Consider the following 19809-nt stretch of genomic DNA (forward strand, 5'->3'; position numbering starts at 1 on the left):
GTGGATGATCTTGTCGTACAGCTACAGATTGGCAGGTATGATATTGTGGCCATCACTGAGACGTGGCTAAAGGATGCATGTCTCTGGGAGCTGAACGTCCAAGGATACACGGCGTATCGGAAGGATAGGAAGGTAGGCAGAGGGGGAGGAGTGGCTTTATTGGTAAGAAATGATATTAAATTATTAGAGAGAGGTGATATAGGATCGGAAGGTGCAGAATCTTTATGGGTTGAGCTAAGAAATCGCAGGGGTAAAAGGACTCTGATGGCAGTTATTTATAGGCCTCCAAAAAGCTGCAGTGATGTGGACTACAAATTACAACAGGAAATAGAAAAGGCTTGTCAGAAGGGCAGTGTTATGATAATTGTGGGGGATTTTAACATGCGAGTGGATTGGGAAAATCAGGTCAGCACTGGATCTCAAAAGAGAGAATTTGTAGAATGTCTGCGAGATGGCTTTTTAGAACAGCTTGTTGTTGAGCCCACTAGGGGATCGGCTGTACTGGATTGGGTATTGTGTAACAAACCGGATGTGATTAGAGAGATTAAGGAACCCTTAGGAGACAGTGATCATAACATGATTGAGTTCACTGTGAAATTTGAAAAAGAGAAGCCGAAATCTGATGTGTCAGTATTTCAGTGGAGTAAAGGAAATTACAGTGGCATGAGAGAAGAACCGGGCAAACTTGACTGGATATGGACACTGGCGGGAAAGACGGCAGAGCAGCAGTTGCTGGAGTTTATGCGAGAAGTGAAGAAGGTGCAAGACAGGTATATTCCAAAAAAGAAGAAATTTTCAAAAGGAAAAAGGATGCAACCGTGGTTGACAAGAGAAGTCAAAGCCAAAGTTAAAGCAAAGGAGAGGGCATACAAGGAAGCAAAAATTAGTGGGAAGACAGAGGATTGGGAAGTTTTTAAAAGCTTACAAAAGGAAACTAAGAAGGTCATTAAGGGGAAAAGATTAACTATGAAAGGAAGCTAGCAAATAGTATCAAAGAGGATACTAAAAGCTTTTTAAGTATATAAAGAGTAAAAGGGTGACAGTAGATATAGGACCGATAGAAAATGATGCTGGAGAAATTGTAATGGGAGATAAGGAGATGGCAGAGGAACTGAACGAGTATTTTGCATCAGTCTTCACTGAGGAAGACATCAGCAGTATACCGGACACTCAAGGGTGGCAGGGAAGAGAAGTGTGCACAGTCACAATTACGACAGAGAAAGTACTCAGGAAGCTGAATAGGCTAAAGGTAGGTAAATCTCCTGGACCAGATGGAATGCACCCACGTGTTCTGAAGGAAGTAGCTGTGGAGATTGCGGAGGCATTAGCGATGATCTTTCAAAAGTCGATAGATTCTGGCATGGTTCCGGAGGACTGGAAGATTGCAAATGTCACTCCACTATTTAAGAAGGGGGAAAGGAAGCAAAATGGAAATTATAGACCTGTTAGGTTGACATCGGTGGTTGGGAAGTTGTTGGAGTCGATTGTCAAGGATGAGGTTACAGAGTACCTGGAGGCATATGACAAGATAGGCAGAACTCAGCAGGGATTCCTTAAAGAAAAATCCTGCCTGACAAACCTATTACAATTTTTTGAGGAAATTACCAGTAGGCTAGACAAGGGAGATGCAGTGGATGTTGTATATTTGGATTTTCAGAAGGCCTTTGACAAGGTGCCACACGTGAGGCTACTTAACAAGATAAGAGCCCATGGAATTACAGGAAAGTTACATACATGGATACAGCGTCGGCTGATTGGCAGGAAACAGAGAGTGGGAAGAAAGGGATCCTATTCTGGTTGGCTGCCAGTTAGCAGTGATGTTCCACAGGGGTCTGTGTTGGGGCCACTTTTTTTTACATTGTACATCAACGATTTGGATTATGGAACAGATGGTTTTGTGGCTGAGTTTGCTGACAATATGAAGATAGGTGGAGGGGCCAGTAGTGCTGAGGAAACAGAGAGTCTGCAGAGAGACTTGGATTGACTGGAAGAATGGGCAAAGAAGTGGCAAATGAAATACAATGTTGGAAAGTGTATGGTTATGCACTTTGGCAGAAGAAATAAATGGGCAGACTATTATTTGAATGGGGGAAAGAATTCAAAGTTCTGAGATGCAACGGGACTTGGAAGTCCTCGTACAAGATACCCTTAAGGTTAACCTCCTGGTTGAGTCGGTAGTGAAGAAGACGAATGCAATGTTGGCATTCATTTCTAGAGGAATAGAGTATAGGAGCAGGGATGTGATGTTGATGCTCTATAAGGCGCTGGTGAGACCTCACTTGGAGTACTGTGGGCAGTTTTGGTCTCCTTATTTTAGAAAGGATGGGCTGACGTTGGAGAGGGTACAGAGAAGATTCACTAGAATGATTCCAGGAATGAGCGGGTTAACATATGAGGCATGTTTGTCTGCTCTTGGACTGTATTCCTTGGAGTTTAGAAGAATGAGGGGAGACCTCATAGAAACATTTCGCATGTTGAAAGGATGCGGCAAAGTTGTTTCCCATGATGGTGGAGTCTAGTACGAGAGGGCATGACTTAAGGATTGCAGGGTGCCCATTCAGAACAGAAATGTGAAGAAATTTTTTTTAGTCAGAGGGCGGTGAATCTATGGAATTTGTTGCCACGGGCAGCAGTGGAGGCCAAGTCGTTGGGTGTATTTAAGGCAGAGATTGATAGGTATCTGAGTAGCCAGGGCATCAAGGTTATGGTGAGAAGGAGAGGGAGTGGGACTAAATGGGAGAATGGATCAGCTCATGATAAAATGGCGGAGCAGACTCGATGGGCCGAATGGCCGACTTCTGCTACTTGGTCTTACGGTCTTTAAGCTCATCCACCTTTCTTATAATGCTCCTAGCATTAAAATAAATGCATTTAAGAAATTTTCCACCTCTTACTCTCTGTTTGTCACTAACGGTGCAAACAACTTTTTCTTCCTTCTCCCCTACATCTGTTCCTACACTCTGCTTACCCTCCCCCCTTGTATCTGGTTTAAATCCACCGGAGCCTCTCTAGCAAGAATATTTGTCCCCCTCCTTAGCCTTCCTCTGGGGCTAAGGTGCAAAACACAGAACCATAGCACACAGCATAAAATGCATATATAATTACGATAGCAGAAACAACATAATTACCAAAAAAACTATAGCCAAAGTTTCTGAGTGTAGAGGTCTGTAGATTGATAGTGCGTGGATATTGTCCTGGAGCCACTGTTCTGCCTGAACAGCCTTAAGTATCTCCCTACATCTTGCAGTGCAGCTGCAGCTGAACGCAATCCACCGAGCAATCACAGTAAAAACGTCCAAGACAATCATTGGATCGTCCATTAGGTTACGCACTGTGACCATGCGCTACTGATGCCTTCTACCCTCGGTGGCTGAACAGGTTGCAATATGATGCACAACAAGTCCAGCTCCATTGCAAACGGGCTAGACCCACAGTACCTGATGTTCATAGTATCCAGCAGTGTCGTGATCTGAAAAAAAGACATAAAGGACAAACAATCACACCTTCGGTTAGACCCAGCTAGGTTACAACATTCAATCGCACCGCCATCGTACTGCCCTCTTCTTTCATGTTGGTGATGTCAAGGAAGTCCTTCTGCAGACTTGCTGTTTCCTGACTGCCACCTGTCCCCCCACCCACCCACCTATCTTTGTATCATCATCATTAACTACAGATCAGTATTCAACACCTTCATCCCCTCAAAACTTAACGGATAGTCTGGGTAGCCTCCAGCCCCTTGGTATGAACATTGAATTCTGCAACTTCCAGTAATTCCCTCCCCCTCCCTTCCCCCATCCCAGTTTCACTGTGCCCCCTCTCCCAGCTGCCTATCACCTCCCTCATGGTTCCGCCTCCTTCTACTACCGATTATGCTTTCCCCTATTCCTTCTTCACCTTTCCTGCCTATCACCTCCCTGCTTCCCCTCCTCCACCCCTTTATCTTTCCCCTTACTGGTTTTTCACCTGGTACCTACCAGCCTTCTCCTTCCCACCCTCCCCCAAACTTCTTTATAGGGCCTCTGCCCCTTCCCTCTTCAGTCCTGACGAAGGGTTCCGGCCTGAAACGTTGACTGTTCTTGTCCACGGTTGCTGCCCGACCTGCTGAGTTTCTCCAGCGTCTTGTGAGTGTTGTCGTGTCATCTGTGAATTTGATTAGCAGATTGGAGCTGTGTGTGGCAGCATAGTCATGGGTGTAAAGGGAGTAGAGAAGGGGGCCCAGACCTTCAATAACCATCCTTCATAACTGGTGGCTGCATCTCACAAAGTTTTGTCTGTTAAATAAACATACATGCACGTGCACACACACTACTTTTATATCTACCAGTTCAGCTCTCCCCGTGTTTGTGATACCTCATGTTCCTGTATATAGGCACCCAAATACACATAAGAAATGAATTTAGGTCAGCGTTGCCTACCCATTGTTTCAGATTTTATCTTCAATGCATATTTGAATCTGAAGATCAGTGCCTGAAGTCAGTTAATTGCTACATGGACTAACCCCAATAATCCCTCTAATAGGGTATAGTGGATGATTCTTCAGCAGTTCTAGTCAATTCTATTTCTTTTACATTCCTGCAGTTTTGAGATGCCTGGGAATTCCTTCTCGTGTTGTCACAAACTTTAACTCTGCTCACGACACAAACGGTAACTTAACTATCGAGGAAGTAATAGGGGAATCTGGAAAACTGCTTAGTGAACAAATATGGTGAGTCACAATGGTATTAATTAAAATTTAATACAGGAATAATTTCAATTGTTATTACTTCAAATTGAAACTAATAATCAAAACTATTGGATTAGACAGTGTACAAGATTTCATTCTATAATGAAAATGTTAGTTTAAGCTCTTGGATATTTATCCTTCAGAAATTATGCTCCAATGTTTGAGACCAACATCCATCAAGCATGTTTAATCCATTACTTTCTGTACAAATGTGCATCTGCTTGTCTGAGGTGAACATTTATACTCATAGAACATTGTGCTATTTCTTCAAGTATTCAGAGAGTTTTATTTCCTTGGCAATTGTGGTGAAAGGATTAACTTGATTTTGGGGATGGTGGCAATATATAATAACTTGGGAGAAAGTCTTCACGCTGTAAGACATATTGGTATGTGTATAATGTCCACATGGACATTAAAATGGTGTCCACCTTCTTTGTACAACTTCGGTTTATGTAAACTTATGTCAACTTACATTTGTCTTGTTCATAATGTATTGTGAGGCTGTTGAAATTGGCTAGTTTTCATGGCACTTGCGCCTTGGGGGTATATGCCATATGACCATTTAGAGAATTGAGTCTGCTCCACCATTTCATCGTGGCTCATTTATTTACTCTTCTCAACCCCATTCTCCTGCCTTCTCGCTGTAGTAACCTTTGAGAGACAGTATATAGGGAGTTCAGTAATAAGCCAAAAAGTGCGATCTCAAAGGCAATGTTACGATAGTCTTGGGGATTTCTATCTGCAGGTAGATTGGGTTGGTGCTGGAATTTGTAGAATGTCTACACGATGGCTGCTTTAGAGCAGCTTGTGGTGGAGCCCACTAGGGAAAAGGCAGTTCTGGACTGCGTGTTGAATAATGAACCAGATTTGATTAGGGAACTGCAAGTAAAGAAAAAAATTGGAGGCAGTGATCATAATATGATAGAATTCCCCCTGCAGTTTGAGAGGGATATAACAGATATCAGTATTACAGTGGAGTAAAGTGAATTACAGAGGCATGTGACAGGAGATGGCCAAAGCTGATTGGAAGGGGACACAGTCAAGGATGACCATAAGACTCTAAGAATTAGGCATTTGACCCATCACACCTACTCCACCATTTCATCATGGCTGATCCACTTTTCCTCTCAGCCCCAATCTCTTGCCTTCTGCTTGTATCCTTTCATGCCCTGACTAATCAAGAATCAATAAAGCTCTCCAGTAAATACAGTGCCTATTAAAATAATTCACCCCCTTGGAAGCTTTCATATTTTATTTTTACAACATTGAATCACAATGGATTTAATCTGACTTATTTTGACACTGAGCAACAGAAAAAGACTCATGTCAAAGTGAAAACAAATCTCTACAAGTGCTCTAAATTAATTATGAATATAAAACACAAAATAATTGCATAACTATTCACTCCCTTTAACATGACATACCAAATCATCACAGGTGCAGCCAATTGGTTTAGAAGTCACATAATTAGTTAAATGGACATCACCAGTGTGCAGCCAAGGTGTTTCAATTGTAGTAAAAATACACCTGTATCTGGAAGGTCCAACTGCTGGTGAGTCAGTATCCTGGCAAAAGCTACACCATGAAGATAAAAGAACACTCTAAGCAACTCCATGAAAACCACAAGTCAGGAGATGGATACAAATCAGAATATGGCACAGCTGTAAATCTGCCTAGAACAGACAGTCCTCAAAAACTGAGTGACCGTGCAAGAAGGGGACTAGTGAGGAAGGCCACTAATAGACCTATGACAACTTTGGAGAAGTTACAAGCTTAGTGGCTGAGATAGGACAGACTACACATACAACAACTGTTGCCCGGGTGCTTCACCAGTTACAGCTTTATGGGAGAGTGGCAAAGAGAAAGCCACTGTCGAAAAAAACTCACATGAAACCTCGGCTAGAGGTTGCCAGAAGGGATGACATGCGGAAGACTCTGAAGTCAGCTAGAAGAAGATTCTATGGTCTAAGCTGAGCTTTTTGGCCATCAAATTAAATTATCACATGATCAAAATCATACCATCCTTACCGTGAAACATGTTGGTGGCGGCATCATACTCTGGAGATGCTTCACTGTAGCAGGCCTGGAAGGCTTGTGAAGGTAGAGGGTAAAGTGAATGCAGCAAAATACAGGGAAATCCTGATGCAATCTGCAAGAGAACTGCGGCTTAGGAGAAGATTTCTTTGCCAGCAAGGCAATGATCACAAGCATAAAGCAAAAGCCACACCAGAATGGCGTATAAACAAAATTAATGTCCAGCTGTGGCCAAGTCTGAGTCCAGACCTCAATTTGTGGCTGGACTTGAAAAGGGCTGTTCACTCACGATTCCCATGCAATCTGACAGAGCTTGAGCAGTTTTGTAAAGAAGAATGGGAATGTGTCCAGATGTGCAAAGCTGATAAGAGTCCTATCCACACAGACTCAAGGTTGTAATTGCTGTCAAAGGTGCATCTACTGAATACTGACTTGAAGGGGGTGAATACTTATGCAATCAATTATTTTGTGTTTTATATTTGTAATTAATTTAGATCACTTTGTGGAGATCTGTTTTCACTTTGAGACAAAAGAGTCTTTTTCTGTTGATCAGTATTGAAAGAGCCAAATTAAACCCACTGTGATTCAATGTTGTAAAACAATAAAACAAGAGAACTTCCGGGGTGGGGGGAGGGTTAGTGAATGCTTTTATAGGTACTCTATATACTCTGATCACAAATTTACTTTGAACTTTGAGAGGATATTGCTAGAAATCTGATCTTCCCCACAAATAGTTCTGAAATATTCATTTTACATGCCTTGCTCTTTGAGCAGTTCATCATTCAAAGCCCTGCTGAATACATTTTCAACTGAGAGATAAAGATATATCAGACCTATCACAAATACGTTATTGGGAGTAGGTATAAATGCATTAGGATAAAGACTGGAGTTCACTTTGTAACAGGAAATGTTCACTTTCTTTTTACTGAAATGAAAGAGACTGAATTTGTGACTAGTGTCTAGTGTAACCAGGAAATGAACCAAACACCTATGGTATCTGTGTTGCTATTATGAAGTTCGCTAAGACACTTCTTTCTATGATGCAGGAACTTCCACGTCTGGGTGGAGAGTTGGATGGCACGAAATGACCTAAAGCCAGGTTATGATGGATGGCAGGCTCTGGACCCAACTCCGCAGGAGAAGAGTGAAGGTGTGACTAAAATAAAATATTGGTTCATTGCACGGGCTATAAACATAAAAGCCAACAGCAGAGAAAGTTCGTAAAATAATTCAACTGCAAGATCTTGCATCAAGATTATGCTTCTCCTCGTGTAATTCATCTCTTTTCATCATCCTGACTTAGTTACTCTGATATGATCAGTAACGGGTTATTTGGTTTTAGCTTCTCAGAGGAATTTGTCTTTTAGTTGGTAAGTTGGCACAATAAATACCAAAATCTAATGTCTTCATGTCAATTTTGCTGCTTCCAGATGTGAGGGTTCACAATTATTTCAACAATCTTGCATAGCAAGAAAACCAAAGCATGGAAGTAGAGGTTTGCAAATTCATAGCAGTGTTCTAAACACCTCTTGGCAGTCAGGGCTTCCGGAAGGGACTTGTTAAATTGAAGATAATTCTTACATTGATTGATTATTTTTTCTCAATCATTTCCATGCTTTTATTTTTAGGAATTTACTGCTGTGGACCTGCCCCAGTGAAAGCAATCCAAGATGGGTCAGTGGAGATGAAGTATGATGTCCCTTTTGTTTTTGCGGAGGTCAATGCAGATGTGGTAACATGGTTAAGACTCAGGGATGGCAGAAAAGTAAAGACAGATGTTGATACTCAACGTGTGGGCAAATGTATCAGCACCAAGAGCTGTGGCAGTAATGATCGTGAAGACATCACACGCAATTACAAGCATCCCGAGGGTAAGCAAAGGAAATACCTGTCAGAAAATATACTTCTTAGAAATTTTTATTACTCCAGTACATCATAATACAACATTAAAAATTCACATTTTATAGCAAATATAGAAAAATAGCAACATGAAGTCCTGAGTTGTTCCCAAAGCTCTCTAGTTTCATGTAGTCACGTGTAGAGCAGTTGCCATATCAAGCTGTTATGCATCCAGTTAGGATGCTTTCTATGGTGCATCAGTAAAAATTGTTAAGAGTCAATGGGGCGTTCCAGATTTCCTTAGCCTCCTGAGGAAGTAGCAGTACTGGTGAAATTTCTTGGCCATGATGTCTACATGGATGCACCAGGGCAGGCTATTGATAATGCTCATTTCTAGGAACTTGAAGCTCTCAATCCTCTCAACCTGAATTCTATTGATGTAAGCTGGAGCAATGCACCACCCGCTTCCTGACATCAGTGACCAGCTCCTTTCTTTTACTGACATTGAGGGATAGTTTGCTGTCATGACACCATACTACTAGGCTCTCGACCTTCTTCCTGTACTCCAACATGTTATTGTTTTTAATACAGCCCACTACAGTGGTATCATCTGCAAACTTGTAAATGGAGTTAGAGCAGATTCTGCCCACAGAGTCATGAGGATGTGGGGAGTAGAATAGAGGGCAGAGGATGCAACCTTGTGGAGCACCAGTATTTAGAATAATCGAGCCAGAGGTGTTGCTGCCTAGACTTACTGATTGTAATGTTAGTCAGGAAGTCAAAGATCCAATTGCAGAGGGAGGCATTAATAACTTGGGTCCAGAGATTGGCATAGATTCGCTTAAAATGATGCACTGTAGTCCATAAGCAAAAGTCTGACATCGATGTCTTTACCATCCAGGTGCTTGAGAGATATGTTGGGCCAGGAGTTAGGGAGATGACATCTTCTGTAGACACTGTTCTGAGGCAGGCAAATTGCAGCAGGTCAAGGTTGTAAAAGATCTGTTCATAATTTCAAAATAAGCAATTAGAAAAATGAATAAATTATTTATTGCCCACTTTTTATTGCTTTAATAAATGTGTTTTTCAATATATTTAGGGTCTCGAAAAGAAAGAGAAATATTTGATGAAGCCCTATTCAGAAATAAACTGGAACCTGCACAAGAAGTGAAATTCCTTGTGCAACTGAAAGCTGATGCCTCAGTAAACCATGGATCTGATATTCATGCCGTTGCGAACATCTCCAATCACAGTTTAGAGAGGAGGATTTGCAACGTTCAGCTTAACGCCCAAATACTGAAATATAGCGGACAACCTGTGAAACAAGTTATGGCTCAGAGTGTGAACAAAGTTGTAGTTGATAAGAATGAAGGTAATGAAATTTCTAGTGCTATTGCATTGTGCCTCTGTTCTTTTGCTATTTTAGGAAATAATCTCTTTTAAGATTTAGTCGTATCTGCCCAAATACCCGAATGACAGTTGAAAATATCAGATTTATAGCACCAGCTGCTCATCAGTGATCTTCCTTCAAGACAACAGTGGGAATGTTCACTGATATTATAAAATGTTCTGTCCATTCAGAGCTCTCAACACACAAAGCAAGACCAAGTAAATATTCAGGCATGGGCTGATAAATGCCTCTCTTAATCCTATTCCATAACTTCTTCGTGATGCATTGAGGCTTGTAAAGATATATGTAGTTGTGAAATGAATATTTCATATAAACTATTACATCATTTTAATATTCCCTGTTTTAATTTTTTTATTTCAGTTAAAACAGTGCCTCTAGACATACCTTTCAGAGATTTTTGCAACTATCTGGAAAATCATCAACTGATCAAGCTGATTGCTGTGGTAGCTGATGCAAGAACAAATGAAAATGCAATGGCAATGAAAGACGTTACTGTGGTCAAACCTGCTGTCGTCGTAAATGTAATAATCTTCAACGAACTATGAACTACATTTTCACCGCAGACACTAAAATTATCAGTCCATCTATGGGGATACTTCATCATTTTCCCTGATCTCATTCAATGGTGTAATTGCCTTGTTTTGATGTAGAGAAAGTTTCTCAATCATAACCTTTTACAGCATAAGACCACATCTGAATTGATATGAAGCTAAATTGGACAGCTTTCATTAATAACTTAATTTAAAATGATTAGGTTTTTAGAAACAACCTAAACAACTTAGAGCTCTAAGTCTTCAAATTAGTAAGAGAATATTCCCCAGTAGTGAAGAAGAGTGATTGTTCTCTTATTCTTTAGAAATCTTTAAGAGAAGATTTTATCTTACTTGGAAAGAGAAAATACAGTGCAGATACAGTATACTTAATGGTGGAATACAAGAAATTTCTTCTTCTTTTCCCTTTCTCTATTTGGGAGCAGTACACTGGTGCAGCTGATAGAACTGCCGCCACACAACTCAAGTAGCCCAGGATCACTTCTGAATCTCAGGTGATGCCTGTGAGAAATTTCTCCAAAAGCTGACATGAGTTTCGCTCTGCTTTCCTCCCTCTTCCCAGAAACAACCAAGTTGGTAGGTTAATTAGTTGCTGTAAATTGCCCCTGATGGATAGGTGTATGGTGGCGTTAGGGAGAGGAGGCAAATGGGAATGAAAGTTCAAGTTCAAAATAAATTTATTATCAAAGTATGTTTATGTCACCATATGCTAGCCTGAGATCCGTCCTCCTGCAGAATAAAGAAATATAATGGAAAAAATACAAACATGTTTTATAAGATATCAGAAAGGCCTAATCTGGACTATTGTGTGCAGTTTTCGTCACCTACCTTACAGAAAAGATGTAAGTAAGCTTGAAAGAGTACAGAGAAAATTTACAAGGTTTTTGCCGGTACTGGAGAACCTGAGTTATTAGGAAAAATTGAATAGGTGAGGACTTCATTCCTTGGAATGCAGAAGATTGAGGGGAGATTTGATAGAGGTATACCAAATTATGAGGGGTATAGATAGGGTAAATGCAAGCAGGCTTTTTCCACTGAGGTTGGTTGGAACTACAACTAGAGATCATGGGTTAAAGGTGAAAAGTTTAAGGGGAACCTTCTTCACTCAGAGGCTCATGAGAATGTGGAATGAGCTGCCAGCGCAAGAACTGCACGCAAGCTCGATTTCAATATTTGACAGAAGTTTGGACAGGTACAGTACATGGATGATTTGGGTATGGAAGACTATGGTCCCTTTTGGATGTGGAAGTTCATGGGATGGTATATTAGGAAAAATGGAGTTCTATCCCTGTTAAGTCAGCAGGAGGATGGGGTGGGCATGAATGTCTGGAAAATGGAGATGTGGGTGAGAGCTGCATCAATGGTGGAGAAAGAGAAACCCCATTCTTTGAAGAAGATGTCCTCTGATGTCCTAGAAGGGGAAGCCTCACCCTGGGAGCAGATCTGGCAGAGATGAAGGGATTGAGAAAACTGAATAACATTTTTACAGGAGACAGGGTGGGAAGAGGTATCGTCAAGATAGCCGTGGTAGCATTAGGTATTGGTAGACAGATTGAGAAAGGGGAGGGAGGTGTCAGAAATGCACCAAGAGAATTTAAGGGCAGGGTGAAAGTTGGAGGCAAAGTTGATGAAATTTACAAACCCCAAAGCAGTCATCAATGTAGCAGAGGAAGAGTTGGGGAGCATGGAGAGTTGGTTAAGACGAGTGAAGTTACCTACACTGGTTCAGGAGACAGAGAATAGTTGTTCCTGAACCTGGACACCTCTGCAATGGCAGCAATGAGAAAAGAACATGGCCTGGGTGGTGACTAGTGTAAAATGTGTACTTACTGTTCAGCATGAATTGTTTACATACTGTATCTACCATCCCCAGCCCCACCCTTCACAGCTGACCTGCTTTGTGCTGGAACTCTTCCTCACAAGGCTTTTAGCTGACACTGAGATTCATTCAGCACTATTTCCTGTTCATCCCAAAGCACCACCTCCAGGTCCTCCCATCGATCACAGAGCTATAAGTAAAATTGTGAGAATCGTCTTCCCCCTTTCCATCCACCATCAACCCCTATGGCTCCTCCAATCTTTCTTCTCCAATATGCTTAATTTCTCTTGCTTTGTCTTTTACCCTCTCACTTTCTGCTCAAACTAGAAACCATCCGCAAATAGATTGATTCAGCTTAATAAACAGACAATGCAAACCACCAGTGGCTAAGATTACTTCAAACTAACAGAATGTGGCAAATAAGAGTAATTCTGAGGGAAGGAGGATTCCAAACACATTTTTCAGTCTCTACTGGCTTTGTGAATTCGCTATCAGAACTGCTGGCATCAGCTTGAAATGCTTATGGATGAAAAGCAATTTAGAGCTCCAAGTCTTCAAATTAGTAAGAGAATATTCCCCAGTAGTGCAGACCAGTGATTGTTCTCTTATTCTTTAAAAATCTTTAAGATAAGATTTTATCTTACTAGGAAACAGAAAATATTACCTTAGGATAGCAGTTTGGAATAATGAATAATCACAGCATATAACAAATTTGTTTCTTCAGATACCGGGGAATGCCATTCTGAAGCATCAGCAGACTGCAGAAATCACTTTTCAGAATCCACTGTCAGAGCCACTCTTTGATTGTGTCTTCACGGTAGAAGGAGTAGGACTAATTGATGGAATGCAAAAAATCAGGTAAGTAGAAAAAGCAGTTTCTGAACACAGTATGGAAGAAATAAATGTAGCTTGTGAATGCAAAAATCTCTCTGGTATCCCTTTGAATTGTGCACCATGTTTCTATGTTCTTCTCTCTGTAAGCCTGTGCAAAACAGAAATCACTTTCACCAGCATGAAATAATTCAGTTTCTTCTGACATATAGCAGACATAGAGGACAGCTGAGGATAAAGTTCAACTTCAAATGTGGAATGAAATGGATGGCTGCATACCAGCAAAGAAAATAACAGCCAACCAATGACCAATCTTTATAAATAGTCAACAGAGAAATTTATTGCTTGAAAATACAGTAGATTCTAGTTAATTAGGCCACTGGTTAATCAGGGCAGCCACTAATTTGTGACAGCACTTAAAGGAAAAAAAAATCAAGAAAATAGTCGGGATACTCTTTGCTTATTTGGGACACTATGCTGCTTACTTGGGACAGGAGACTATTGCTAAGCAGTTTCTAACTGGTGTCAGATGCATGCACTTGTGTGGCCTTTAGAGGCTACATCATTTTAGAGTGAACAATTTTTAAAATAGTATCACTTGTGTGTACTTGTATTCAAAAAGCAGTGATTTTTGAGGCTGACAGTTGGTGAGAAATCAGCAGCAAGACTCACTGCGGTTTCAAGCAGTCAGGCTAGTTGATGCCAGAAAGGGCTGGGAGTGAAAGTGAAACGATTTTCTTCTTTTTTATTTTATTTTTCTTTGGATAATGTATTTGCAAGTGCCATACAAACTTCTTTTTACATATATAACCTTTTCCATTTTTATATATGTATAGATCTGTAATTATTTATACATTCACAAGTACACATTGAGATGATATAAAAAGTAACTAGGCACTTAAACAGATAATTATGTGCAGTTGTAATTCCACTCTATTAGACTAAGTATTGATAATGGTTGTAAACAAAATAATAATAATAGTGGATTAATAATAATTTCCATGTATCTCTTCTGGACCATTTCTTTCTGGTCCAAAGTAGTGTATGTTGTGGCAACCCACTTTCTACACAAGCGAACTGGCTCACAAAATAGCCCGTGCACGGGGAGAGACTTTTGTAATGCACCTCTGACGTCATTTCCACCCAGAGAGGGCTGGAAGGGAACTGCTTAAAAGCCAGCGCCGAGAAGTTTGAATAAACGAGTCTCGAGTGAGACTTACAGACTGCGTGTCGTTATTTCTAGCTCTGTGTGTAGCACATCGCTACATTGGTGACCCCGACGGTCCAAACGGGATTTGGACCAAAGACGATCAACTCTTCATCTGTTCATGCAGTTTCGCTAAAACTGCCAACTTTCTGGACGCTGCAACCATGCATGTGGTTTGACCAAGCAGAAACCCAGTTCCAGATTCAGCAGATATCTTCGGATTCCACACATTACTATTATGTGGTGACCTCCCTTGACCAGGAGACAGCCGCACGGGTTGGGGATTTCATACAGTCACCCCACGAAGAAGACAAATATGCAGCATTCAAAACGCTGCTCTTAGAGACCTTTGGCCTCTCACAGCGTCAGCGAAGTGCCCGCTCGCTGGACGGTTTAGGAGACAGGCCACCGTCAGCATTACTGAACAAGATGCTGGCCCTGGCTGAAGGACACAAGCGCTGCCTCATGTTTGAGCAGGCGTTCCTAGCACAACTGCCTGAGGACATACATCTGCTGCCAGCCGACGCAGATTTCAGTGACCCCCGGAAGGTGGCGGCCCGGGCAGACGTGCTGTGGAAAGCCAAGAGGGAGAGCGAGGCGTCCGTCGGACAGATTACCAAGCCACGCGCCCAACAGCAGGCCAGACCAGGCCTGGCAACGGAGCGTACACAACCCAGAGGCAGGAGTGAGGAGGACAATGAACAGTGGTGTTTCTACCACCAGCAGTGGGGCACAGAAGCCCGCTGTTGTCGCCTGCCCTGCAAGTTCCTGGGAAACGCCAGGGCCAGCCGCCGCTAATGGCTATGGCAGCTGGCCACCAGGACAGCCTCCTGTAGGTCTGGGACAAACAATCGGGACGCCACTTCTTGGTCGACACCGGAGCGGAGATCAGCGTCTTACCCCTGATGGGGTATGACACCCGCAACAGGGAGACGGGACCCATCCTGATGGCCACAAACGGCAGCACCATTTGGCACAGTGCAGTACAGTTCGGCGCCAGCCGGTTCACGTGGGACTTCACACTGGCCGCTGTGGCCCAACCACTCCTGGAGGCGGACTTCTTGCGAGCCCACAGCCTGCTGGTCGACTTGCAAGGGGAAAGACTGGTCCATGCCAAGACTTTCCAGACGTTCTCCCTGGGTGAAGCCAAGTTGCCAGCCCCACACCTGGACTCCATCTCGCTGTCTGACAACGAATTCACCAGAATCCTGGCGGACTTTCCATCGGTTCTGGCACCGCAGTTCACGGCAGCCATGCCCAGACATGGAGTACAGCACCACATTCCGACCCAGGGACCACCCCTCATTGCCCGCACACGAAGGCTCCCCCTGGACAAGCCCCGCCTGGCGAAGGAGGAGTTCAAGAGGATGGAGGAATTGGGGATCGTACGGCGGTCCGACAGCTCATGGGCATCCCCCTTGCACATGGTGCCCAAAGCTGCCGGGGCTGGAGACCATGCGGTGACTACCGCAGACTGAAAGAGGCTACAACTCCAGACTGGTACCCCGTGCCGCACATACAGGACTTTGCAGCAAACCTGCATGGGGCAAGCATCTTTTCCAAAGTAGACCTCGTCCGGGAATACCATCAAAACCCGGTATACCCTGAAGACATCCTCAAAACAGCACTCATCACCCCGTTCGGCCTGTTCGAATTCCTCTGAATGCCGTTCGGCCTGAAGAATACCGCACAGACGTTCCAGCGACTAATGGATGCGGTGGGACATGACCTGGATTTTGCATTCATCTATTTGGACCAACATCCTCATAGCCAGCAGTAGTCGTCAGGAGCATCTGTCCCACCTCCATCAACTCTACGCCCGACTGAGCGAATTTGGCCTCACAGTCAACCCGGCCAAATGTCAGTTCAGACTCGACACCATCGACTTCCTCGGCCACAGGAATACCAAAGACAGGGCAACATCTCTGCCCGCCAAGGTAGACACGATCCGCCACTTCGCCCGGCCCAACACAGTCAAAGGCCTGCAGGAGTTTGTTGAACTTCTACCACCACCTCCTCCCCTCAGCAGCCCGTATCACGCGCCCTTTGTTCACCCTGATGTCGGGTAAAGGCAAGGACATTACTTGGGACAAAGAGACCATGGCCGCTTTCGTTAAAGCCAAGGAAGCCTTGGCGGACGCCGCGATGCTGGTGCACCCCAGAATGGACGTTCCAACCGCCCTCACAGTGGACACATCCAACACAGCAGTCGGTGGGGTGCTGGAGCTACTCATCGAGGGGCGCTGGCAACCCCTGGCGTTCTTCAGCAGGCACCTACGGCCACCTGAACTCAGGTACAGTGCCTTCAACCGGGAGCTGTTGGCACTGTATCTGGCAATCCGGCATTTCAGGTACTTCTTAGAAGGCAGGCTGTTCACCGCGTTCACGGACCACAAACCGTTGACCTCCGCACTCACGAAGGTGTCCGATCCCTGGTCAGCCCGCCAGCAGCGACATCTGTCCTACATCTCCGAGTACACGAGGGACATCCAGCATGTCTTGGGAAAGGACAACGTCGTGGCGGACACACTCTCCAGACTAGCTATCCAGGCCCTGTCCCAGGGGGTGGACTATGCAGCACTGGCGGAGACGCAGCAAGCAGACGACGAGATACAGGACCGCAGTCTTGGGTTTGAAGCTGCAAGGCTTCCTCGTAGGCCCAGGTGAGAGGACCCTCCTGTGTGGCGTGGCTACCGGCCAACCTCGCCCCATTGTCCGGCAGCCTGGCGGCGGCGAGTTTTCACCTCCATACACGGCTTGGCACACCCATCTATCAGGACAACCATCCAGATGGTCTCCAGCAAGTTCGTGTGGCACGGACTTCGCAAACAGGTTAGCAAATGGGCCAAAACATGCACGCAGTGCCAAACAGCCAAGGTGCAACGGCACACCAAAGCCCCGCCGCAGCAGTTGGAACCCATCCGCCGGAGGTTCGACCACATTCATGTGGATATCATGGGGTCCCTGCCAGTGTTGCAAGGAGCGAGGTACCTCCTAACTATGGTAGACCGGTTCACGAGATGGCCAGAGGCGGTCCCGCTCATCAACACCACCGCCGATTCCTGCGCCTGAGTGCTGATTGCAAACTGGGTAGCACGCTTCGGGACACCGGCCCACATTACCTCCGACAGAGGCGCCCAGTTCACCTCCAGCCTGTGGGCGGCTGTGGCCAGCCTGTTGGGAACACAATTACACCACACAACTGCCTACCACCCACAGTCCAACGAACTAGTGGAACGCTTCCACTGTCACTTAAAGTCGGCTCTCAAGGCCCGCCTGAAAGGGGCTAACTGGGTGGACGAACTTCCCTGGGTCCTGCTTGGAATCCGCACAGCACCCAAAGAGGACCTGCACACCTCGTCGGCCGAGCTGGTGTACGGCACACCCATGGTCATCCCAGGAGGGTTCATACCAGCCTCAAGGGGGCAAGAGGAAGAACCCGCAGCAGTCCTGGACAGACTACGCGAAAGGCTCGGCAACCTGGCCCCTGTACCGACTTCACAGCATGAACAGAACCCAACCTGTGTACCCAAAGACCTGCAGAACTGTAAGTTTGTATTCGTATGAAGGGCACACACCGGGCACCGATACAGCGGCCATACGATGGGCCGTTCAAGGTGATCAGTAACAACAGGTCCACATACGTTCTGGATCTTGGGGGGAAAGAGGAGGTTTTCACGGTGGACCAACTCAAACCGGCCCATGTGGACTTGGCGCAGCAGGTCGAGGTTCAGGCACCGCAGCACAGAGGCTGACTGCCCAAATAGAGACTGATCCAGATTGTGGACATTAGGGGTGTATCGCCAGTTCTGGGGGGTGGGGTGGTTATGTGGCGACCCACTTTCTACACAAGCGAACCGGCTCACAAAATAGCCCGCGCCCGGGGAGAGACTTTTGTAATGCACCTCTGACGTCATTTCCTTCCGGAGAGGGCTGGAAGAGAACTGCTTAAAGCCAGTGCCGCGAAGTTTGAATAAACGAGTCTCGAGTGCGACTTACAGACTGCGTGTCGTTATTTCTAGCTCTGTGTGTAGCACATCGCTACAATATAACCCTATGGAACTTCCATCATATGTGTTTATATCTTAACTCGGTCATGTTTGCTCCTACCCACAAACATACTTATCCAATCCCTATGTACTTATTTCATTTTATCATTTTTTTTTCCTTTCCCAAATCTTTTCCTTTACTTGTGTTAATTCCCCATTTTCCAAAAACAAACTGTAAACATTCGAACCAAGGGTGCTTACATTAACACAATTACTATGTTGATGAGGAAAGCAGTATAAACCATTAGGAGGGTTCATCTAAAGTCTGCTCGCTTTGGGGTTATGAATTTAATGCATTTGTTCCAAATTTGATTAAAAAAAATTTTTTTGGATTCTCAGAGAGTAAGTTATCTTCTCCATTTTAAATATTTCCAAAATAATTTCATGCCAATCTTCTAATGTACATGATATTGGATTTAGCCACTTTCTGGTGATTGATTTCTTACTTGCTGCTAAAAGGGCCTGCAGCAGCTTTATATCTTTCTTCTGTTCCAAAAACAATACATGCCTCAAATAAAGAGTCTCAAAGTTCAGAAGTATCTGGGTCTTAAATACCTTAACTAATGTTCTGTGAACACCTTTCCAATATAGACTTAATTTAGGGCAATCCCCAAAAATATGGAAATGATTTGCCTCCTTGGAGCCACACCTTCTCCAACACGTCACGTTTGTGTCTTTATATTTTTCCTGATATGGGGTGTTACGAGAATACACATAAAATTAAGATGTTTGCTGGCCTGGGCTAGCATCAGTGGCATCAGCAGTTGGTCTGCCACCTGCCCTCAGGGGAAGGAGAGATAAGGAACAGCGTCTGGAGATGTGTAATGAAGGGATGTGGGAGGAAGAGCTGTCTGGAGCGGCTCCCCCCTTTGAAGCCTGAACTGTTTGAAGTGATGGACAGGCGATACCCCAGCAGGGGGATAAAAAGGGACAGGTTCGCTAAGACAGACACACACGCCACCCGAGGTAACGAGACCCTGGAAGCGGTGCGCTTCTCACGAGTGGGTGAGAAGTCCCAGACAACGACAAGGGTGGAAAGGTACGATCAGCGGGAACCCGGTGTGTGTCCGCCCTTGCCTGGGTGCCGGGTTCACTGCAGAGGATCGACCGCATCTGGAGGAGGGGTCACAGTCGGTGACCTCAGGTGACATCACCAAGGACCCGCCCAAATGCTGTTTGTGAGCCATCTCGCTGGTCTGTGAGCCATCTTGCTGGTCTGTGAGTGAAGCCGTTCTGAATGATGAGTTGTTCCTATTCTATCTCTCTCTTCCCCACCTTGTCCATCGCCATGACAACGATTACTGCGAACTGAACTACAAACTGGACTGAACTTTGAGTCATTTTG

General features: G+C 44.4%; 1 protein-coding gene across 3 annotated transcripts in view; it reads left to right on the forward strand.

Moving 5' to 3' along the window:
* Nucleotides 1-19809, forward strand: part of LOC134336848 (protein-glutamine gamma-glutamyltransferase 2-like) — a 72063-nt gene that overhangs the window by 33597 nt on the left and 18657 nt on the right. For all 3 annotated transcript variants that reach the window (XM_063031431.1, XM_063031448.1, XM_063031439.1), the window contains exons 7-12: nt 4579-4705; nt 7804-7907; nt 8386-8628; nt 9696-9968; nt 10368-10528; nt 13102-13235. In XM_063031431.1, the coding sequence (XP_062887501.1) occupies nt 4579-4705; nt 7804-7907; nt 8386-8628; nt 9696-9968; nt 10368-10528; nt 13102-13235 (1042 nt within the window). The remainder of the gene's footprint in view (nt 1-4578; nt 4706-7803; nt 7908-8385; nt 8629-9695; nt 9969-10367; nt 10529-13101; nt 13236-19809) is intronic.

Source organism: Mobula hypostoma, chromosome 2, assembly GCF_963921235.1.
Source record: "Mobula hypostoma chromosome 2, sMobHyp1.1, whole genome shotgun sequence".
In the NCBI taxonomy this organism is placed as follows: Eukaryota; Metazoa; Chordata; class Chondrichthyes; order Myliobatiformes; family Myliobatidae; genus Mobula; species Mobula hypostoma.